This window comes from Cydia pomonella, chromosome 27 (genome assembly GCF_033807575.1).
Source record: "Cydia pomonella isolate Wapato2018A chromosome 27, ilCydPomo1, whole genome shotgun sequence".
NCBI lineage: Eukaryota > Metazoa > Arthropoda > Insecta > Lepidoptera > Tortricidae > Cydia > Cydia pomonella.
The window spans coordinates 1,411,764-1,436,185 of record NC_084729.1 but is presented as its reverse complement, the minus strand read 5'-3'; the positions used below and the strand labels follow the sequence as shown (position 1 = coordinate 1,436,185).

Genomic DNA, 24,422 nt, shown 5'->3' with positions numbered 1-24,422 from the left:
GTTCTTGTAAAAAGACTTAACGGAACAGACCTTATAACACAAAACTATTACAGCCATTTGAGCACTTCCACAAAAACGCATGTAACTCGGAAACTAAAAGTCGTGAAATGGTACCATTCACTTAGCACTCCCACATATTTAAGTCCAGTATATTATATATTATCTCCTGCATCTTGTATGTTCCAATATCTTATACCTTTAAACGAGCAATTCTTGTATATATATATATATTTCTGTGATCTCGGAAACGGCTCTAACGATTTTGCTGAAATTTGGTATCCCCCATATACCAAATTTCATTTTTTTGGGGGTGAACAATCGATCTAGATTAGTCTTATGTTTGGGAAAACGCGTGTTTTCGAGTTTTCATGCGTTTTTCTTTCGACGCAGAATATGGTCGCTAATTTCGTGTTGCCGGCCACTGTCCGTCTGGTCCAGCGGGTTAAGACGCGGACTGCTAAACGAGTGTTACGGGTTCGAATCTCGCCTGGTGACTAACTTTTGTTTTTTTTTTATATGTTCAAGTTTATATATAATTTTTATTGTTTTAGACAAGTTTAATTTAGTAAAAAATGTACTTAAAATTATCACCTATACACCACCATATTACAATAAATAGTTGTAACCGAACTAAGCTCGGTCGCCCAGGTACTAATGACTTATATAAATTAAACAATTAAAAAGTAGGTATTAAATTTCATTATTTTTGTAATTGCCATTTAAAATATTTTTTCATTTATCATGCTCTGAAAGTGGGTCGTTGTTTTTATCAAAGGAGTTCAGAAAATGGTACGTTTCTGCTCTAGAGAGTCTAGGTACTTTCTTAGTACGTTTGTTTCTTTTTTTTTACGATAAGCATTCTTTATTCTTTCAAATTTTAGTTTTAAATGGGTTTGATGTACAATTTCCATTCTGATAATTAACTCCCCATTCCATAAATAATTATAGTTTACCTAAATTGTTAATTAAAAGTACCCCCTCAAGAAATACTACTGAAGTTTATACTTAGCCGTGTTTTTTTTTAAATGCACATGAATTTAGCCCCCTTTTATATTTTTTTTCTGTTTTTAGTATTTGTTGTTATAGCGGCAACAGAAATACATCATCTGTGAAAATTTCAACTGTCTAGCTATCACGGTTCATGGGACGGACGGACGGACGGACAGCGAAGTCTCAGTAATAGGGTCCCGTTTGTCCCTTTGGGTACGGAACCCTAAAAAGATAATATGACGGACGGATGTCTGAAATGTCACCGTATTTAAGAATCAAGTAGTTTAAAAAATTTTTTTTTTCGTAAGTGTGATGAAAATATTGTGTGTATAACATATTTGTGTTTTTATAGTGTGACTATCCATTTTATGTAACGTCCGCTAAACTAGCACAGGTCCGACGCTGACAGTGGTCACGGGCGTACTGGCGTACTGACGGTATTGTCGCGCAGGGTAACGTTTAGCAGACAAAATGTTAAAAAATTCCAAATTATGAATGAAAAATGTAACGCATCGATAAAAGGACAAGCAATATCATAAAGTTACTTAAATGCTATCGAATGAAGTAAGTTTCATATTGATATTCGTCATAGTACTACTAAAATATCGAAAGAAACAAATTTAAGCATATTTTCAAAGCAATAATCTATCGAGAAAAAGATGAGCCATCATGTTTCTGACAAGCAGAAGCCTAGTTCAAGGACTGAAGTTATACATACTAGAGAATAATAGATGAAGTCCTTGTACAAGCCTGTAAATATCGATTTAAATATAGCGCATTTAGATAGAATACTCTTTATTGGCACACCTCAGTAAACATATACAAGAAAAATAAACAATTGATTAAATACACCGTGCCTAAAACACAAGTATACACCGTGCCTTAAATATGGCAGTAACAGTTATTATATATAGTAAACTCCCATAATTATTATGGAAGTGTCACAAACAATAAAACGTATATACGAAAAATCCTGTAAAATAAGAATTTATTACCAGTTTTTAAACACTGGCGGCATTATACCATAAACTAGTCTTTTTTTAATACTACGTCGGTGGCAAACAAGCATACGGCCCGCCTGATGGTAAGCAGTATCCGTAGCCTATGTACGCCTGCAACTTCAGAGGAGTTACATGCGCGTTGCCGTCCCTAACCCCCTCCCGCCCCTCGTTGAGCTCTGGCAACCTTACTCACCGGCAGGAACACAACACTATGAGTAGGGTCTAGTGTTATTTGGCTGCGGTTTTCTGTAAGGTGGAAGTACTTCCCCAGTTGGGCTCTGCTCTAGATCTGGAATGACATCCGCTGCGCTGTGCCCTACCACACAGAGCGAGATGACATTCACAATGCCCATACCTCTCTTGTGGACGTAGTTTAAAGACGTACCCCCGGGTCCAACTAGAACTTCTTAAAAGTTTGACTTTTCATAAATTTTCATTTACTTATAATAAATAGCGCCATAGCCGCCATAGCCCATGACCGGAGAAATAAAACACAGTTTTAATTACTAAATAATGAAAATGGTCGCCCTAAATCTACTTGGCGCCGTTCCGTGGAGCAAGTGTTGGGTGTATTGGGGATGGGGTGGGAGGAGGTTACCCAAGCTGCCCAGGACCGGAGTCAGTGGAAGAAAATGGTTCGAGCCCTACGCCCCAGCAGGGGGAAGCAGGATGAAAAGAAGAAGAAGAAGAAGAAGAAACCAATTGTAGTATCTTATGGCCTTATAGCCCTCGGGCTCCGTACCTGCGTGACGAGATGCTGGAAGCGGCGCTCGCAGGGCGCCACGAGCTGCAGCTTGTACTCCACGTTGCCGAAGCGCGGCTCCGGGGGCAGGCTCCCGTGCGCTCCGCCCCCGCTGTCATCCGACTCCGAATTACTATCCAACAAACTTATTATTATGACGACCGGTCTGGCCTAGTGGGTAGTGACCCTGCCTACGAAGCTGATGGTCCCGGGTTCAAATCCTGGTAAGGGCATTTATTTGTGTGATGAGCATGGATATTTGTTCCCGAGTCATGGGTGTTTTCTATGTATTTAAGTATTTATATATTATATATATCGTTGTCTAAGTACCCTCAACACAAGCCTTATTGAGCTTACTGTGGGACTTAGTCAATTTGTGTAATAATGTCCTATAATATTTATTTATTTATTTATTATTCTAAATTTGAAATTTTATACAAATAGGGAATATTAAGCGAAACTCTGCGTAGGGGGCGCCACTACCACAATCAATCACAATCTGAGAGTCTACCGCGAAACAAGAAAATCGAAATGTTGTTATCTAACCTCTCTATCACTCTTGCATATTCGAGCGACGAAGAGGCATATAACTAAATTTCGATTTTCACGTTTCCCGGTAGGTTGTAAACAAACCGCCTTGATGCATCAATGTCATGTTTTATTATCTGTGAAAACTTGTCAAAAAACAGTTTCAGGCACAGTATGTATAAGATACTCTATGGTTTATGAAAGGTGCTAGTGCTGCACTCTGGCGGCAGAACATTTCAGTAATACTCCCTATTAGGAACTGAGGAAAGGAAAGAAGAAACCAGTGTGCCAACATTTTATGGTCTTTTTTGATATCGATACAAGAGTTATTTAACGTTTTATTTTTCGACGACCGGTTTGGCCTAGTGGGTAGTGACCATGCCTACGAAGCTGATGGTCCCGGGTTCAAATCCTGGTAAGGGCATTTATTCGTGTGATGAGCATGAATATTTGTTCCTGAGTCATGGGTGTTTTCTATGTATTGAAGTATTTATAAATATTGATATATTATATATATCGTTGTCTAAGTACCCTCAACACAAGCCTTATTGAGCTTACTGTGGGACTTAGTCAATTTGTGTAATAATAATGTCCTATAATATTTATTTAACACATTCACTGCCAGACAAAAAACGGCGCAGTACCCCAGAAACCGGTGGTCTATAGCTGCGTACAAAACAAACCGCCCAGCGGGTTGTCCGGCATCTGAAAAAAGTTCACGAGCGCCCACCAGGTGGGTTCCCGGCAGAGAATGTGTTAAAGAAAAGTACAGTCAACGATGTATGGTGCGGAAATCTTGTATCTAAAAGTCATTTTTGACAAATAACTTATTGTCGACTCACGTGTCGTCATCAAGGCTCTCGTCGAAGTCGTCGGAGCTGTACCACGCCTCGTTGTGGAGGTCCTCGGCGTTGAACTCGCCCGCCAGGTACGTGTCATCCTTGAGTATCACCTGGTGACAAACAGATAAAATAGCAAAAACAGTTCCGCTATATTACTGCTACATACGCCCACCTTCTCTATTTAACTGAACCTACTACGCAAACCTTCTCCATTTAAGTGAAACAACTACGCCTACCTTCTCCATTTAAGTGAAACAACTAAGTACGTCCTTCTCCAACTTGTCGATGACGCCGTGCACGCCGCCGCCGTAGTCACACAGATCGTTGACCTTGCCGACGTCGTACCCTACTCACACTACGCCTACCTTCTCCATTTAGATGAGTACACTACACATACCTTCTCAAGTTTGTCGATGACGCCGTGCACGCCGCCGCCGTAGTCACACAGATCGTTGACCTTGCCGACGTCGTACCCTACTCACACTACGCCTACCTTCTCCATTTAGATGAGTACACTACACATACCTTCTCAAGTTTGTCGATGACACCGTGCACGCCGCCGCCGTAGTCACACAGATCGTTGACCTTGCCGACGTCGTACCCTACTCACACTACGCCTACCTTCTCCATTTAGATGAGTACACTACACATACCTTCTCAAGTTTGTCGATGACGCCGTGCACGCCGCCGCCGTAGTCGCGCAGGTCGTTGACCTTGCCGACGTCGTACCCTACTCACACTACGCCTACCTTCTCCATTTAGATGAGTACACTACACATACCTTCTCAAGTTTGTCGATGACGCCGTGCACGCCGCCGCCGTAGTCGCGCAGATCGTTGACCTTGCCGACGTCGTACCCTACTCACACTACGCCTACCTTCTCCATTTAGATGAGTACACTACACATACCTTCTCAAGTTTGTCGATGACGCCGTGCACGCCGCCGCCGTAGTCGCGCAGATCGTTGACCTTGCCGACGTCGTACCCTACTCACACTACGCCTACCTTCTCCATTTAGATGAGTACACTACACATACCTTCTCAAGTTTGTCGATGACGCCGTGCACGCCGCCGCCGTAGTCGCGCAGATCGTTGACCTTGCCGACGTCGTACCCTACTCACACTACGCCTACCTTCTCCATTTAGATGAATACACTAACACCTACCTTCTCCAGTTTGTCGATGACACCGTGCACGCCGCCGCTGTAGTCGCGCAGGTCGTTCACGTTCTTGCCGACGTCGGCGCACGCGGGCGGCACGGACGTCGTGTTGTTCCACGCTTGCTCGTCTTTGGTGGGCGACACCTGCCAATAAAAGGCGTGCTATTGTATTGGTATTTACCCTAGGGCCAAGGGGGCCATGGCCCGGGGCGGCAGGCTGCAAAGGGCGGCAAAACAGGGTTTTTTCCTTAAATGAAATACATTATTATCACTTAATGGGTCAGCGAATGTAATTGGTCCGGGCGCAAAATATTTAAGTACGCCTGGTTGTAGCACGGTCTCAGCAACTCGACGACTGGCGTCCCCTCGGACCGCGAAGGCCCACGTACCGCGAGGCCTCTCGGACCGCGAGGGCCCACGTACCGCGAGGCCTCTCGGACCGCGAGGGCCCAAGTACCGCGAGGCCTCTCGGACCGCGAGGGCCCACGTACCGCGAGGCCTCTCGGACCGCGAGGGCCCAAGTACCGCGAGGCCTCTCGGACCGCGAGGGCCCACGTACCGCGAGGCCTCTCGGACCGCGAGGGCCCTCGTTCCGCGAGGCCTCTCGGACTGCAAGGCCGTAGGCGGTTGCCCACGTCGCCCACGCCCAGCCCCGCCTCACTACTACTTATTGAGAAGTCTACAGCTCATCGAGGCACTAGTTATGTTGTTGTACCTTTTTCCGCCTGCGATTCTTGCGGCCCGAGTTGCGTCGCTTCGGCTTCTTGTCGTCCGCTTTAGGGTCTGCAACAATACAAACATTCTGTAGGTATTTTGTGAAATACCTACCTTTTTGAGCTCTACATAGCTATTGAAATGAAGCGCTGGTGGCCTAGCGGTAAGAGTGTGCGACTTTCAATCCGGTGGTCGCGGGAACAAACCAATGAGTTTTTCGGAACTTTGTACGAAATATCATTTGATATTTACCAGTAGCTTTTCGGTGAAAGAAAACATCGTGAGGAAACCGGACTAATTCCAGTAAGGCCTAGTTTATCCTCGGGGTCGGAAGGTCAGATGGCAGTCGCTTTCGTAAAAACTAGTGTCTACGCCAATCCTGGGAATTTGTAGCCAAGGGGAACCCAGGCTTCCATGAGCCGTGGCAAAAATGAGGGGATAACTCGAGGAAGAAGATGTAGCTATTGAAATGACTAGTGTTAGACAAAGCTAAATTTGCAACGACTTTGCTAACCCGGCCTGTGCAAGTGTTAAGTAAACGTCATAATTTCATAAATGTTTGACGTTTAAAATAACACTTGCGCTGTGTGGGTTATCAAAATCGTTGCCAACTTATCTTGGACTTGGTTTGCACGGCAATGCTTGACTTTTCTTGTCTTAAAAACCATGACCACACTTTTCTTAGTGTTATATTCAAGGCAATGGGACCTGGCAAACGAAATGAAATGACTGCCGTTCTTAATCAGGACCTCTGCAACCAGCACGCAGTTTAATAAAATAAAATTGGGACTTTGGGACCTGGGGGCTATCTGTATTTACCTTCCTTCTTGAGCTCGATGTAGCTCTCGAAGTAGCTGCCGCCCTTCATGAGCAGCTCCTCACTCAGCTCGGGCTCGCAGAGGAATGAGGATTCTTCGGGGAGCGTTTCGTTCTTGCCTTGTGCCTTCCTGCCTCTTCTCCTGCCTGAATAATATACAATTCATAGATTGAACCCAAAAATATCCACCACGCGACAAGGGAATGTAAAATGTGTGTGTCGTGATTTGGGGATGACCTTTCTGAGGACCTACCACAATTATTGATTTCATAGTTTGTATATATAAAATTATAATGTTTTTATAATGCAAATACTAGAAAAACAGTCAAGTGACCTATTTATTTAAATAAATAAAATAATAATAATAAAATTCTTTTTTGTGCACTACTAGAGAAAAACTCGTATTAACAAACAAAGACAGGACTTAAATGAGTAGGTAACAACAGGCGGACTTATCGCTATAAAGCGATCTCTTCCAGACAAGTAGACTTTATAACTGAGATAGGATAGTTATTTTTCACATTATATTATATCTCGCAACTCAGCTTGCCTCCTGGCCAAGGCCATCCTAAATCTCTCCAGTGGTTCCTGTCCATAGCCGCTCTGCTCTTCCCCAAAACGGTCCCGCTGTTAGCGTTATTTCTTCTTCCCGCTGCAGAACTATGAGCCCTTCTTGTGACTACATCCTCTAGGCCCATTTATTTACTAATGTAGAACTAAAATAAGTTTTTGGCAAAAATTTCATTTTTGGTACAAGCTGCTATCGCTGACTGTACTTTTCTTTCCACAGGTAACTAATACTCATCGAGACAATTTTAAAAACCCCAAACACGATTAGGTTACGTTGTTTTATCACAGAGTTCCTATGGCCACCTCCTGTCTCCATCATCAGATCATCTCGATGGTACCATAATATTGCATTGTCACCCGACTTACATATGTATGCAAATTTTCAGCTTCATCGGAAACCGGGAAGTGGGTCAAATTTAACTTGCAAGATTTGATTACAAACAAGACAACGGTCAGGTGAAAGTAAATAAAAGCTTGTAATAATGACAGATCAGTCGGACAAATTCGGGAAAACCAACTGTTATTTAAGTGTTTGATAATTAAAAACAGAGCTTAGAAAGTTTACAAATTGTAATACCTTTCAAAAACTATCACATATTCGGGTTTTGAACGCAATCAATGCTAGCGACCCGCTAGGCGGGTTCTGTTCGTCTGCGCTTTTCGCTACAATGAGGAAAATGCATCTTATCATCTACGCTTGTAGCGGGTAAGTAGTAGCTCGCGTTGGTTTTTTCTTTTTGTTATGATAGAGGAGGCAAACGAGCAGACGGATCGCCTGATATGGTAAGCGATTACCGCCGCCCATGGACACCTGCAACGCCAGAGGGGTTGTAAGTTCGTTGCCGGCCTTTAAGATGGGAGTACGCTCTTTTCTTGAAGGTTTGAAGGCCACCGCAGGCGACCGTTACATGTTCTTACCCTTAGGCGGGTCTACTTTCTTCTTAACATTGTCCTGGTCGGGTTTGTTCTGCTGTTTCCTCTTGGTCTTGTTCTGGTTGCCGTCCGACGGATCGAACAGGCTGAAGAAAGAGTCCATGCTCGCTGTAACAAATAGATAATTAATAAATGAACATGCTTACACAAATTGCCCACAGTAAGCTAAGGGTAGAGGCTACATAATTGGCGATTTAGCGATAATTTTGTACCTTGTCACAGTCAGGGATCAGAACCGGTTTTTTGCAAAAATATCGAAATAACCATATATTTCGGTTTATTTTATACTCAAAATGTAGGACTCAGTTGTGTTTTTAGATAACGACTTCGTATTATTAGATTGCCCGATTAGGAATGAAATAATTAACAAAGAACGAAAAAATACCGTTTTCGTTCCCATACAAAAAATACCGGTTTCCGATCCCTGGTCACAGTGACTAACAACATGAAACTCGCTAGGGACCTCATACTATTGCCACTGAGACAAGGTCACAAATAATATCTTTTGACTGTAGATACAGTCGTTTACTTTTGAAACTATTTTCTTAGGTTCTCAAAACTTATTTTTAAAGAACTTAATTTTATTCTCGTTATTTCACGTTATGCTTGCTACATTACACGTTTAAACTTAAGTAACTATATAAAATTAAAAAAAAAAATTGGCATTAAGGTAAGTACATTTTAGTGTTGAAGTCCCTGACTTCTGAGCTAGGTAAAAACCTGTGTTACAGAAGTCAGTGTCCTCTCCCAAACAAAATAGTAACTATTAAGACATTAACCATTTTCATTTTAGACTTAAAGTAGATAATTAAGGCTTGTTTTAATACTAGAAAACAAATGCCATTCTAATAAGAATACAGTGCAATTTATTTTACATATATTTTTTTTGCGTAGATGTGTGTGTGTGTGTGTGTGTGTGTGTGTGTGTGTGTGTGTGTGTATGTGTGTGAGTAAATCAGGGTAAGATGCTTTCAGTTATTGGGGTTATGCTTTCAGGGTATTTATTTGTGTGATGAGCATAAATATTTGTACCTGAGTCATGGGTGTTTTTTGTGTATTTAAGTATTTATATATTATATTGTTCTCTAAGTACCCACAACACTAGCCTTATTGAGCTTACTGTGGGGCTTAGTCAATTTGTGTGATAATGTCCTATAATATTTATTTATTTATATTGCAAAGCTTGTGAATTACAAGTCATATTTCACACTTCATTGTATTAAAAATTAGAATAAGATTTCTGTGTTCTGATATAACAAGTTTCAATCAAGCATTTTTAATACAAATATCAAGCCAAAATCTTGGCAGCACATCAGACCGTGTCTTGGCATTGGCTCATTTTGGCCAGACTGTCTCTGTTGGTAAACAAAAAAAAGTATTTATAAATAAAGTTAGATTATGTCATTGAAGATTCTCAAGTTATACACATTCTTAGTTGACCTTTGCATATTCCATAGATAAAACATTATATTTTATTTTAGTTTGTTATGTACAGTGTAAATTCTATATAGCAACACTCAAGGGACCAAGGGACATGTTATAGCGTTTTCGTCAAACAGAGAGATATTTGTCAATTGTCATTGAGTGGACGACATTTGGAAAACAGTGATGGATTCATCCCTACTGCCTTGCCTCACATATGGCTGTCAAAACTTGGACATTAAATCAGGCAACCAAAAATAAAATACAGACCACCCAGCAATGGAAAGAAGCTGTTTAGGCATAAAACTAAAAAACAGAATAAGATGCTCCAATATTAGAAAAAGGACAAAAGTAACTGATGCTTTACACTTTGCGCAGAGCATGAAATGGAGATGGGCTGGTCATGTGGCAAGGCTCAATGACGGGAGGTGGACAGGAAAGGTGACCAAATGGAAGGGCCCCCTGGGCTCTAGAAAGAGAGGACATCCAATAGCCAGATGGCAGGACGAAATTGTTGCTACTGCGGGTAAGGAATGGCAAAGCGCAGCAAAAGACAAAAACAAATGGGAACAGCTGGAGGAGGCTTTTACCCAGAAGTGGTCTACAGCAGAAAAATAGAAATTAATATTTAAAAATATATATATCAAATGATAAAATTCTCTGTGGAATATCGAAGCTCTAATAATAATAATAAATGCAATCTCCACAGGCAGAACTGATGCAAAAGTGTCCAGTTGTCAGCTATAAATAATAGCTCCAAATCTCTCCAGAGTAGCGCTAGAGTAACTAAGAACCTAGGCATTATTGACAGAGTGAAGTGTGCTGTCTATGATTTGTTTTTTTTTTTTTTTTCAAGTATTCTAGGTATTGTAGCGCCACCTATTAAATGTTTTTTGATGACACTTTTTGGTATATGGAAAGTACATCCCTGCCTCCACCTTCCATATTTGTATCACATTAACAAACATTTTTTTTTTGTTTTTTTTTTTTAAACATTGTTATATCAATATCATTTACATAGGGAAATAGTGTCCATTACGAATATTAATTGCATCAGTTTAGTAAGTATCACGTTAGAACTCGTAATATATAGCACAAAATATTGCGAAACTGAAAGGGTCTCTTGACTTACATATAAATTTGCCATTAAATCAAATTAGATCTTAGTAGTTCCAAAACAAATTCAGTTATAAATCACAAACATGATTTAAAAAGGTAAATCTTTTTTAAATTATTAATAACACAAGGATATACTTACAAACAGCTGTTGTAGGTTCAAGGTCGAAGCGGTCCCCAGTCACTAGCTCGGCGATTCAAGCGCTTGTGAGTCAACAAAAACGTAACACAACAAGGGAACACTGCCAAATTATTTACAATGACGTAAATAACGATAACAATAATATTTTTAATACAACTGTTCAAACAGTCTCGGCGCTACCGTAATCGCGCTGCTGGATTAAGCGTATGCAGTAAATGGTAACGTCACGGTGTTACGCTCGGAATATTGATAAGAATATAGTAACTGGAACTATGACTAATTAAAATTTACAATTATTGTGAAATATAATGCAACATATAAATTTGGACCGTTTGTCAATTTTGCGAATAGGTTTTTTTGACTTAATGGAAATATTTTTGGATGTGGCAAGGCGCATATGCCTTGTTCAGAAACTATGATATGTTTTAATATTTTACTCGTATACTACGTCCAACATATCAAAAAAAGATTATTTACCTAAGCTACAGGTAAAATATTAAAAAAACTAAAATCATTTTCATTATTTGAAGTGGCTATCAACTCTATAACATTACAGTTTAACTGCTAAACTAAGTATACATAATACATTGACTAAACAAATTTAGTTTTAGCTTATTAAAATACATTTCTATTTAAATAAATCGTTTTCCTAGTTAAGTATAAAAGAATAGAATACTAAAACGTAGTGATTATATGCTCTTTGTAGAATACCTTACAAACGTCATCACTAGTGTCACTGTCACGAGTCAATAGTCAACAAGTCGATCATATTTCGCGGGAACCTGCATAACCCCAAATCTAGCTCAAAATAAGAAAACAATGTCGATTCACGTAGAAAATACATTACAAAAAACAAATAAAGAAGCTTTCGAGCAGCGTGCACACTACGTGCCGTGTAAAGTGGAAGAAGATGGTCCTGCCAATGTAGAGAAATACTTTGAGCCGTATGTCGTTGAAAAAGATGGAGGTGAGATTACGAACTATTGTTTATTTTATACATAATTAAGAAATTAGTACTGGCGAAATAGTCTATGAACTGAAGCCATTTTTTTTTTTAAAGAAGTGAAGTGAATAAATTATTATTCAAATCAGCTAAAACTTCTTAATAAGTATTCGTAACTAAATAATGGGAAAATGTGGTTAAACAATACACTTTTGCACAATGATATTCTAATTTACTAAATTGGTTTTAATTGTAGAATTAACGGCGTCGTTCCGTGGGCACCCTCTAGACGGCACCAAGATGAGTTTCCCTGAGGGCTACAGAGCCGTTGTGGCCACTGAGGCCAAGAGACCACTCTCGGAAGACGCTGATCGCAAATTCCATGTAAGTATTACATAGTATCTCATTAACAGTTTTTAATATTATTTTAAAAGCAATAACACTTTTGTACTATATTTTTAGGTAGTAGGAGGCTTCAAAGACTTCATATACTGGAATTGGGACAAGAAACCATCTAAGAATGACAACATGGTCAAAGCACTGGATTGGATAGACATTGCTGACGCGGTATGTTTAACTTTCAAAGTTTTTACACCACACCAGCTTGATAAAGATAGTTTATTATTCAAGTAGACATATTACAATGTGCTTATGAATGTCAAATAAAGCTACATCGGCTCTAACCCTACACCTCTGACCCGAGGTCCCTCTTGTTAAGCTAGAGTCTAGTCTCTCTTTGTTTGACAACCGGTCTGGACCAGTGGGTAGTGACCCTACCTATGAAGCCGATTAACCTGGATTTGAATCCCAGTAAGGGCATGAGTTGTTTCCTCATGTTGGCAGATGAAATGACTTTTAAGTGATAAATTGATAATTTTAAATGTAAAATATTTAATAGCAGTTTGGATTTGCTCTCGTGAAAAATGTTGTGTTTCACTTGGTAGCAAAATTTTGTGTTAAATTAAACCCTTGCACTGGTCAAACTCCACTTTTCGAAATTATGGATTCTTTCACTGGCTCAGGTATCAATATTAGGTTGAGGAGTTACTTTAACCTTTACCCCCTTGTAAAACAAATAACTATTTATAGTTCGTAATTGTTCACATTGTTAGAGGCCAGGCAAATCACAACATGTTGTGTGTAGGCATGAAACTGTTTGCACCAATTAAAAACTAAAATTGTAGTCTCTAGTCCAGTGGTTCCCAATCTTTTTCAGACCGGCACACTTGCAAGTTTCAAATTTAATCTTGTTGCTAACTTAGCTAGGCTATTCAAAATAGATGTGAGAGGATTGCCTCACGGCGCTCCTCTTTGCTGTCTACGACGCACCAGGGCGCCGCCGCTCACAGTTTGGGAACCCTTGCTCTAGTCTTAACTGTGTGCTACTACTCCAGTAATTCATCATTTGGCTTCGAATTAAAGTTACCCCTATGCATCTCAGTCATTTTACCTATTTTTTAGTAAAATAAAATGGATTCATGCATTCAAACGTCAATTTAAGTATCTGGGATAAAAAAAAGGCTTTGTTTCCTGCTTTAACAAAGATTGACTGGTAGAGATAACCTAATGGCATTGAGTCGGCCTTCTGTGACTGTATATTATGCTGTGCAATAAATTGTAGATTAACCTTTTCGCCAGTCGAAGTAATAGTGTTATCAGCGCCACGTCAAAAATTGCACGTATACCACATATACACCTGTCCAAGACCACGACTTGATATGAAGTCGTGGCGTGCGGGGCAGGTCATGGATTGACTATATCACACAATGGCGGCAAAAAGGTTAAAGAGTGAATCGCTTTGGGTAGATTAATTATTTCAGAGTTACATGATGTTTTTATCTTTTTCAGATCCACGGCGATTGATCTGCAAATAGTTTCACCTGCAACGTCGCACTTGCTTTAACGAAAGTGATCATTTTCCTCCCTGGATTGATGATACTTCTATGCAATCTGATGTATATTAACCATTGCTATGCCTCTGAGTTAGATTTTTTTTTCATTATAATTGTAACTTAGGAGCGAAAATAAACTCCGTACAAAATTGTAAATGCTTCTTGCCCTTATTCGAATCGCCATTGTGTATGTATCATATTATTGTACAATAAGTTCGTAGATTGAATACTTAACCGTAGTTTGTTCTGTACATAGTGTAGTGTTCATATTGTTTAATAGTTGTATGTAGTCTATTAGTTAGTCGTAATTTGTATTTCTTTGCAGATCGGATACTCCACCGAACACTGTCTATGACCGTAATATGATAAGATTCATATACTAGCCGTGTCTTATCCAACCTCGACATTGGCAGAATCATCAACACCTTGATGGAGCCATAACACGAAAAATTTATTGATTGAATCGCCATAAATGTAGTTGATATACATCAAATTGACAAAATATATTATTTTCAATAATCCAGAAGAAAACGACTACGTTTCTATGGAAATGGTTGGACAGCGTATACCACGAATAGTTCGGACTGGAGAGATTTGCTTGACCAGGCTAAGGCCCACCCGCGGCTGTAACTCAGACGATGAATCAATAAAACAATATGATAATAGTTTCATTATTTATTTCACACACATCTCTTTTTTTAAAACATCTGCAGGCACAAGTAGCGAAACATCACTCCATCAATATGTAGATATCTATAAAACAAATTAGGCCCACGGTCCTACCCGTAGTGCTTAATAACTTCAATGTAATTATCATTTTCTATTGGAACAGAGTTGCAGTTGTTTTGTCCGATTTTCAAACAAAAGAAATTCAACTATATTTCCTTCACTATTGATTTTAGATTCAACTGCCAATTTTTTTGTACGGTGTGTGTTAACCTTTAGTATGCGCCTGTCAAACATTTGTCATTTATTTAGCAACCATGACATATTCATGTTTTAAGTTGAATTTGGTTAAATATACAGTGTGTCGCTAGCCATTGGACAAAGCCGAAATGTACAGTCAGCGTCAAATACTTTGTAGCAACCAAAGTGGCCAAATAGTTCGGTACACCATATATTTAGTATGGTGTACCGAACTATTTGGCCACTTTGGTTGCTACAAAGTATTTGACGCTGACTGTACATATGCATTAGGGTATTTAGAACCAGTGTACAAAGTATCATAACAGCCGGTGTAGCGGTTTCGAAGAAATTAACAAATTACCATTTTTTACTTTGGAGCAGCCTGTATGTGTTAGTAGCTCCTAAGGTAATATTCTCAAAGATAGTATGGAACCTTCTTCGACCTTTTTGATTATCTTTTTTATTTATGACACTAATAAGCTTCTGACTTTTGAAAAATGTCATCATTATCAAATATTTCTAACAAATTGTCAAAAACACTGCCAAAGATTAACACAGTGTGTTTCTTTTTGTTGTCGATTATTGCAAATAACTTTTGTTCGAAAAATTATTTTTTTTATCCTTTGTTCTAATTAAAAAATATTAACGTCAGAGCATTCCTGAGAAGTAACCCTACGTGGGATTTCAGGGTTTGTCCAATGACTAAGGTCACCCTGTATATGGAGCAGATCTGTTCCTAAGCATACCAAAGGTTAAGAGATTAAGTATGGTTTTATAAGGGTTTTATACATTTGATTTTCTACCTTAAAAGGGAAGTATAGCACGTCTATACAAAAACAGAAAAAAACACTTCTAAATATTTTCCATTCTCCATGATTTTTTAGTACGTTATTGCCACAATGAAAAACTAGGTTTATAGGTTTTCCTTTTTAACCTTTTGAACGTCACGCCTATCGTACACGGCGCGTAATCGTGAACGTTGTCGGTACGCATGAAGGTCGATATTGGGCTGTCGCCGCGCGCGTCATATCACGTCTTTGACGGTCAAAAGGTTAAGAAAAAATAATTAAAAAGCGTAACCTATAAACCTAGAATATATTATGCTGAAGCGATCGACTTCAAAATCAAAGTGATTTGTTAAGATTTGTAAGTGGAAAACGTTTTCTCCCGAAATGGAATTTCATAGAACAAGTACCGTTATTTCTTTAGGATCGCCAAGCTATTCTTCCCTCTTAAACCTATCGTCGTTATTCGAACAACTGAAACTTGTGTATTTTACGACAAAGTAGAAAATAAAATGCTCTAAAACCATGACAAACTAAAGGCAGAGTAATTATTTAATTACAGACGAGTTGTGTTGAAGAAGAAATCGTGTTTCGAATAATAGCTGATGTAGATGGTGCTTTACGGCAACTCTAGTTGTCAAATATTGTCGTTTGACAATCCAGTTGGGTCAAACACTAAACCGTGTTCACGTCTTTCCTGTAGACATACCCAAAAGCTAAGGGCTATAAAGATTTTTCTTATCTAACCCTTATCCAAATAAAAGGTACTCCATTTATTTGGATAAAAAAGGTACTCCATTTATTTGGATAAGTATGATATTGGTAAGATCATTACCTACAATGCCCACAAGCTGTTAACTATTGCCCACAGGAGAAAAAACTTGTGTGTTCATCAGTGTACCGTTTTCTCTCCTGTGGACATGTGCGAAATAATTGTAATTTAATCAGCCCTCTTATATTGCTGTGCCCTTAACCTTTTGAACGCCACGCCTATCGTACGCGGCGCGTAATCGTGAACCTTATCGGTACGCATGAAGGCTGATATTGGGGTCATATGTCTTTGGCGGTCAAAAGGTTAAAGGGTATCACATGTATTGTAATATATGGAATAAACGATTATATTCTACTCTAGTTAACAGCTTGTGGTATGTAGGTCGGTACGATAAGTATGATAAAGTCATTACTTTATCATACTTATCGAAATAAAAGGAGTACCATCTCATATGGATAAGGGTTAGATAAGAAAATTAATTATATCCCTTAACTTTAGGGTATGTCTACAAGAAAGACGTGATCACAGTTTTGTTTGTCCCGGTTATCACAAAACATGGCGCCCGGCGCCATTTACTACAGCTGTCAAACTCAGGGCACGATTTTTCTACTATTAATCTTTTGAACGCCACGCCTATCGTAGGTTGCGCGTAATCGTGAACCTTGTCGGTACGCATGAAGGTTGATATTGGGCTGTAGCCGCGCGCGTCATATGACGTCTTTGGCGGTCAAAAGGTTAATAACTCTTTTACAGGCGTAATAAGAATAACAATCAAAATCACCATTTTGTTTCAAGGTGACTTGATTTAGGAAGTAATTTTTTATTATTATTTGGAATAGATTATACAGAGTGACGAAACCCTACATTATTCCCTCGGCTGTAGCTCACTTCGCTAGAATCATACACGTCCAAGGGCGTCGCTAGCAGGGGAGACCGAATACTACATTCAATGCAAGTATGTATATCGTCGGCTAGTACCCATAGTACAAGCTTTATTGCTTAGTTTGGGGCTAGATCGATTTGAGTAAGATTTATAAAACTAAAAAAACGAAGTATAATAATATTTATATATTATATGTATCGTTGTCTAAGTACCCTCAACACAAGCCTTATTGAGCTTACTGTGGGACTTAGTCAATTTGTGTAATAATGCCGTATAATATTTATTTATTTAAATAAGTGATATGTGCCATGGCAATCTGCAGATTTTAACCAAATGAATGAATACCTTATGTTTTTATACTAGATAACTATTATATTCAAAATCTAGTATATGTCAGATTTTGGTAGGGGAGCCCAAGAGGGGATTTTTTATAGCTACAGCTGCTCAAGCATGTCAGATTGAAATACGAGTGATACTGATATCTTGCTACCCGTGGAATCTATCTTAACCACTAGGTACGAGTATTTGTTTATTCCGTTATATTTTCTGTATGCATATACCTAGATTTAAGATTTTTCAAACACAATGTAATATTGTTATTGAATAGAATAAATGATGACGCTGACTTTAAACGTCGTCTATGTTGGACCATTTATTGTTGGGGGGTTGATGGGCAGTTAAAAAAAGTAGTTGGTAAGATTGTGGATTTGGTTAGTTTGGTCCAAGTTGATGCTATAATTATGCTAATGCTTGCTTGTGTTTTTGATATAGAATGTACCTGACATGTAACTTGGCGTTATTAATAAAGTATTTGTATTTGTTAAACTGACAATCAGGGCCCGTACTTTTCATGCCGTTGACGCAAAAATGACGTAATTTAACATACAGGGAGTTACTACAAATTTAGATAACTTACCTATTGACGGGTATCAAAATAAATACTTGTTACGTGAATAAAAGCTTGTTACGCTGTTAAAAACCAAAAATATGTATAATTTCATAAATTAATAATCTATTATTGATTTCAATCAATCAATTTTTCGTGTTATGGCTCCATCAAGGTGTTGATGATTCTGCCATGTCGAGGTTGGATAAGACACGGCTAGTATATGAATCTTATCATATTACGGTCATAGACAGTGTTCGGTGGAGTATCCGATCTGCAAAGAAATACAAATTACGACTAACTAATAGACTACTATTATTGATTTGTGTGACAATAAAATGAAAGTCAGTTAGACGTTTCTATACTGATTGTCAAGTATATGTATCGGTTACCTAAAGAGGTTGAAAAATGATTAATTATAACGAAAATACTAATTGGAATCATACTCTATGTAGCGTGACGTAATTTTTCTGTCAACGGCATGGAAATGTACGGGCTCTGCCGACAATTATTTGTATGCTTTATCTTAATTAAACGATTATATGGCGCATAGGGTAGACTCCACGGGTAGTAAAATATCACTCGTATATTAACCTTTTCAACGCCAAAGACCACTAAAACGGTCATCGTCTGTCGTGCCCGCGACGCCAATGACCATTAAAAAGGCTATGGCGGACGTTGTCAAAGCGACTTTCCTACTGTCAGTTAAGCTTCATATTCGCTCTTCACCAGTTAACTTTTTGGCGTCCATGGCATTTCTTGACACGTGTGGAAAAGCGTTGAAAAGGTTAATCTGATACGCTCGAGTTACTACAAAATCCGCTTTTGGGCTCCCCCTACCATTTGGAAAGCGCAACAACGACATACAATTTGTTTATTACAATCCTATTTCGCGTCGGTAGCGTAGTATGTAGTATGTGGCACCAATGCCTGGGACACCTTAGGTATAAAAGTGTATAAATGGTTATGACTATGTGGGTCGATTTTTTTCTTTAGTATTTGATAAAATTTGGCTGGTTTTAAGAGCTCTTCATTCTGGGTGGAATAAATACGAAATGCCAATTTAGGACGAAAAAATTTAGGAATTTTTTCGTTTAGTTACGAAAATACCGAAAGTGAAATTTCGCTTATTATGTATAGAAGTAAACTCTATCCCCCAAATTTTATCAAAATGTGACGAAAAATAATAGTCGTAAGTACATATGATTGTAAAACGTACCTATCTCTATAAAACGTATGGTTTATAAAGAGTGTCCTCAATATTATGACATGGATCATTGTTTCACATGTAACGATGTAATAAAAATAAGTTTGATGTTGCTTTTATTTAAGTATTAAACGCATTTTAAGTACAAGCCTTTGTGATTTTGCCAGATTTGACCAGACATCGGATTTTAGGGGGCAAAGTTTAATGACAAATATGATAATTGAATTTATATATGAACTACTCACCTGTCATTAATTTTTGACCTCAAAAATTCAATATCCATTTATTTAATATATTTTTCAAATTTAAGTATCCATTGTGTTGTGATATTTAATTTTAACAACTCAGCATGGCTATCTGAATCGATATCTTTTACTATCTCTCTTTATCAGATAGCTACATCTCGCTTTTTACAGAACTATAGGTACATTGTCATAGAATCCAGCGAAGTGTGCTACATTATGTTAGATACATGATTATTTCATATATTTACTATAGTAATAAACTTTTGAGAAGAATTTTCAACATATCAATTTGATATATTGAACCACTAATATAAACATCGTATTCCGCACACTAATATTATCGAGAAGAAAATTTTGTCCCTCTCTTTTCCTAATTTTTGGAAAGAGACAATATTAGTGTGCAAAGCCATATAATCTTCTACCTTCTGTACATATATTTTATGCAAACGCATATATTTAAGAATGGATAATCTTAATTTTTTATATAAAATTTAAAACGCACTGTACATAATATTTATTACACTTAGAATCTTGGGAGATCTATGGATAATCAATAAGTTTATTTACACATATGTGACGTTGGCAAATACGTCATCATTATGTATCATATTAACAGCTTTATATACAACAGCCGCCATTTAGGGCGTGATAAAACTTGTTATTTCCACCTCCTGATGGACCTCAACTATTTACAAGCATTAGCATACAAGCTTCAAAAACATTGGTTATTATAATTTGTACTTAAACAAATGTAAATGATCAAAAAATCAAATCATTTGAGAAGCGAAACAACAAGTCGCAAGCCCTTAACAATATACTAAGCCATAGTCTCCCAATAACTCTGATTTATAGTACCCGATTATCTTCCCGAGTGGCTCTGTTTCTCACAGTCCTCCCCGCACCGGCAATCCTCATTTATGGAGTCCAGAGACATGAGGCTCTCCTGAGAGGTCCGCAAACAGGACCTGCATCTAGAATCAACCGACGCCCCGCTCTGGGAGTTGGCGTCTTCCGACACGGACTCCAAAGACCTCAAGCTCTCTACAGAGGTAAGCTTGTACGATCGTCTGAACTCTGCGATCTCTTCCTCGCTCATGTTCAATGCTAGAAGAGAATCTCTAGCTATTTTCCCTAGAGACGACACCTTTTTCTTTTTCTTAAACAATATAGAGTCCATTTTGGTCAAAGGGGAAGGTTTGTTCAAACTCTCTGGTAAAGATTTGGGACTGGAACCGCTCCGCGTTCGTAATTTCGTTCTTCTTTCTGGGATATCCCTCGGTGTAGAGAGTACTTCAGGCACTTGGAAGACGATGGTTTTCTTTTGACTCTCCTCGCACTGCGAGATGTCCTCAGCTGAGTTAGCTTTCTTGAGCTTCGCTCTGTCCGGGACGACCGGTGAGATCTTCAAACCTTCTTTGAACACTTCTGGCTCTATTGCTTCATCTACAACCAATTCTGGTGATAGATCGAGAAGCTGCTCTTTTATTGCTGCATCTCTTAATTCTTGAGCTAATGAGGGTTCAGCTTCAGACTTCGTTTCTTTCGGTATGAGCCTCTGTTCATAAATAAGGTATGATAGTGCATCTTTACCCAAGTCAACACTTTCCAAATCTTTTACTTTCTCAGAACCTTCCAAAGTGACACCGCTGTCGCTCGAAATGTTTTTGTCATCAATAAATTTGATATCGTCAATGTAATCTAACTGCGCGTTTTCTATTGTTTCGTCACATGTTTCCTCTATAGTAGCTATAGGCGCTAATTCTTGTATTTTCTCCTCTATTTTCGGTTCATTGTCTAACGTTACTGACCAAACTGTATTCACTATCGGTTGACTTTTAACCTGTTTCTCCGTTAGTTCAAAAGCTAGCGCTTTAGTCATAGTGGACGTCAATGTGTTTTCAGGGCTTATATTTTCTTTGATGCCCCTGATGACCTTGCTGGGTAGTTTATCGACCGGTTGTCCGGTTTCCGGACTCTGCTTGTCTAGAGAGTTCTCCGAGCCGGACGCTTTCAAGACCGCAGCGAAAGACCTAGGTCTGATGGGCTCTGTTTTATCTTTATCTTCTTTAGATTCCGGTTCCCCGGAGTTTTTGTTGGTGTCTGGCTTACTCGTATCATAGTTTTTATTTAAGTCGTTGGGTTTACTGAGATCTACTATATCACACGCTCTCGCCACGTCTTTGTTCCCGTTGGCGCTAGCGTCACACTTTAAGCTTAAACCTAAACATTTTTGTACTAAATTGTCATCGGTGGTTTTTTCGGTAACTTTATCTATTTCGGGCTCGCTCGCCTCCGAGTTGCCTTGCTGCAAGGACTGGAACTCGCTCAGCGTGTTGTCAGTGTCCGTCGACGGCGTTTTGCTGTCCAGCTTCTTGGAGAAAGACTCGTCGACGAAAGAAACTTGGACTCTCTCGGAAAGCGTGGAATCTGTAGCTTCCGACAGACTTTCTACATCTTCTCTCTCTTCTGTCTTCTCGACGGTGCTGCCCCAGGACCAGAAGGAGCTGGTGAGAGAAGAATCCTTTCTAGGAGGAGTATTTGAAGCGGATTTCTTTTCGTCTTCGGAGTTTCTGGAAAATATACTGGTAGGATGTTGGAAGAGGCTTAGTAATTTTTCTAAATGGCCTGGTATTTTGGATTCCTTTTCTGGTTCTGGCCTCGGTATATGGAAGCTGGCTGACGGCGCGACCCATGATATTTTCCTCATTCTGTCCAAACCTTTCGTTTTCAGTGCGGGCACATCAAGCAAACTGGAAGTTCTCTTGGGAGAGCAGGTGAGGGTTTCCTGGAGTTGGAAACCGTCTTTCTTTACAGTTTCTTTTAAACTCGAGTTGTTCGTTAAAGTGCCTTCGTTGGATGAGTTATCTTCTTTGTTCTCTGATGGAATTTGCAAGGAATATTCTATACCTGAATCGGCTGAAGTTACCATAACTTTTTCTTGTCTGGACTCCAAGGAGCTCACGCTCGCCTCTAAGCTGGAGAGTGATCCGTGTATCTTCTTGTTTTTCCCAAATATTATCGGAGATACACTCTCGTTGGAGCTGACAGACATGTTCAGGAAGTTCCCACTGTTGACGGGAGTAACTTCACTCGTGGATTCTATACTGCTCTCAGTAGACAATACCACATCGGTTTTTCTTCTATCCAGTTCTGAATCTGATTCGATGGATTCTTGTATGATTATAGGTTTGGTGGGCTGGTCTATCGCGTTCAGACTCTCCATGGAGCTACCGGATATTTCCAAAGAGGAACTACTATCGCAGAACGGGCTGCCAATCAGCTTTTTGTTCATAAGCCTAGACACTTCCAGATCGGGGCTGTCCAGGCTCGATTCACTTTTGTTTTTCTTAAGAACTACATTATCTCGATTAATAACAGGTACATCGTCGAAGGTATCTAATTTGCTATCTATATTTATATCAGTTTGCGTGCAATCACTCTTTACTTTAACAGGTTTAACGGTTTTGGTTCTGTCGCGCATCTCCTCTATAAGGTGGCCGAGGTCCTCCCTGATGGCTTCTATCTGTTTCATGGCGACGTCGTCACGTTTCTCGACCACTTCCTCCACCTTATTTTCTTTGATTTGGTCGCTATGCGCTTTGGGCGTATCTACCGTCTCTTTCTTCACCGTAACAGACACCTGTACATCTATCTTCTCATTCTCACTCACCGCTTTGCTATTTTTAACTAATTTCGTCTCGGTTTTAGTAATTTTATTATCACCTATTACACTAACGGCCTCGTCGTGGGACAGGGTCTCCGACTTGTCGTGGAAAACGTTCTCCAAGTCTCTATCACTAACCGTATCACTATTTACCCTATTTACAACAGTTTCATCACTCGATTTATCACTTTTTGTCTTTTCAGTGTTAGCTTCGTCCTCTTTTTCATCGCCACTCTCTTTCACACTAGCGTCTTTAACAATGATTACAGTTTCATTAAGTTTACTGTCCTCTGGCACTTTAGATTCAGCGTGATCATTGGGCTGACAGTTGGTGCAGTCTGCGGGCTGCTGATGGCCCCCGCTGGGCCTGTTCTTGGAGGCCATGGGCGTGGGCGGCGGGGAGGGCGCGGCGGGGTTGTAGATGGTGTCCATGTTGCGCGTCACGGAGAAACGCGAGGAGCGCAGCGTGGGCTGCTCCGGCGTGGCCGACTGTACTTGGATTTGTGGCGGCTCCGCTACCTGGAAAACAATCACACTTTGTGATTCGTGTTGATCAATGTAATTGACCGAGCGAGAGCCTCCATTTTAGGCTGCCTTTCTACTGAAGCGGAGATAAGAGGAGACGTGCGTAAATCATTCACTGCAAATGTAACTTTGTGATATGGGATTACAAAGTTATTGATGCAGTTGGTGTATCTAGAAAACTGGACCTAAATTGCAAAATATTTGAGTTTCTCCTTGATTTATACACTAAACACTAATAGTATTTTAAATTTGAAGCTTCTATGTCTGTAAGGTTGTCTGGAAGAGATCGCTTTTTAGCGATAAGACCGCCTGTTGGTTACCTCTTCTTTATGTGTTGTAATATTAGTACTGTTTCTGTATTGAGGTGTGCAATAAAGTGTATTTGTATTGTATTGTCTGCTAGAAGTGCCTTAGAGTTTTGATGATCTGTCAAGTCAGTCAGTGAGTGACAAAATTAAGAAACTTTGACTAGTTATAATTCTAAAACTACCGATTCAAATTGGATCTTTGAAATGTAGTGGATTTATACAATGCCTGTTTGATAACTGAAACTTCAGCCTTCTAGTTTTATCTACAACGAAGTTATACCGCTTTTTGGCTTGACTTGGCGGGGGCACTTGGCTAGGACCCGTTGCAACAACGACAATTAACGGGCGGATCCACATCGATCAGTGACTGAAACTTTCCATACAATAAAACTCAGCAAACACTTTAACAGTGACACACGGTTTGGTGCG

At 39.4% G+C, this 24,422-nt stretch overlaps 3 protein-coding genes and 1 long non-coding RNA gene across 4 annotated transcripts in view; 1 reads left to right on the top strand and 3 right to left on the bottom strand.

Moving 5' to 3' along the window:
• The window catches only part of LOC133532609 (GTP-binding protein 2-like), a 34,667-nt gene extending 23,220 nt beyond the window's left edge, over nt 1–11,447 (bottom strand). Inside the window, exons 1-7 of the mRNA XM_061871360.1 lie at nt 10,978–11,447; nt 8,283–8,405; nt 6,797–6,940; nt 5,979–6,046; nt 5,270–5,407; nt 4,104–4,213; nt 2,734–2,866 (exon numbers count right to left, since the gene is read on the bottom strand). Coding sequence (XP_061727344.1) covers nt 2,734–2,866; nt 4,104–4,213; nt 5,270–5,407; nt 5,979–6,046; nt 6,797–6,940; nt 8,283–8,400 — 711 coding nt within the window. The 5' untranslated portion in view covers nt 8,401–8,405; nt 10,978–11,447. The remainder of the gene's footprint in view (nt 1–2,733; nt 2,867–4,103; nt 4,214–5,269; nt 5,408–5,978; nt 6,047–6,796; nt 6,941–8,282; nt 8,406–10,977) is intronic.
• Nucleotides 10,224–14,477, top strand: LOC133532607 (ribonuclease H2 subunit C). The gene is made up of 5 exons (XM_061871358.1): nt 10,224–10,780; nt 11,684–11,944; nt 12,177–12,304; nt 12,383–12,487; nt 13,769–14,477. Exons 2-5 carry the CDS (start codon nt 11,797–11,799, stop codon nt 13,781–13,783), a joined length of 396 nt encoding a protein of 131 aa, XP_061727342.1. The 5' UTR covers nt 10,224–10,780; nt 11,684–11,796; the 3' UTR covers nt 13,784–14,477.
• LOC133532610 (uncharacterized) lies at nt 14,473–17,680 on the bottom strand. Its single transcript, XR_009801728.1, has 2 exons — nt 16,937–17,680; nt 14,473–16,521 (listed from the first exon to the last, which is right to left on the bottom strand). It is a non-coding gene; the product is annotated as an uncharacterized LOC133532610 (long non-coding RNA).
• Nucleotides 17,681–19,350: 1,670 nt separating this feature from the next.
• The window catches only part of LOC133532608 (uncharacterized), a 67,600-nt gene continuing 62,528 nt past the window's right edge, over nt 19,351–24,422 (bottom strand). The window contains exon 15 of the mRNA XM_061871359.1: nt 19,351–23,679. Coding sequence (XP_061727343.1) covers nt 20,356–23,679 — 3,324 coding nt within the window. The 3' untranslated portion in view covers nt 19,351–20,355. The remainder of the gene's footprint in view (nt 23,680–24,422) is intronic.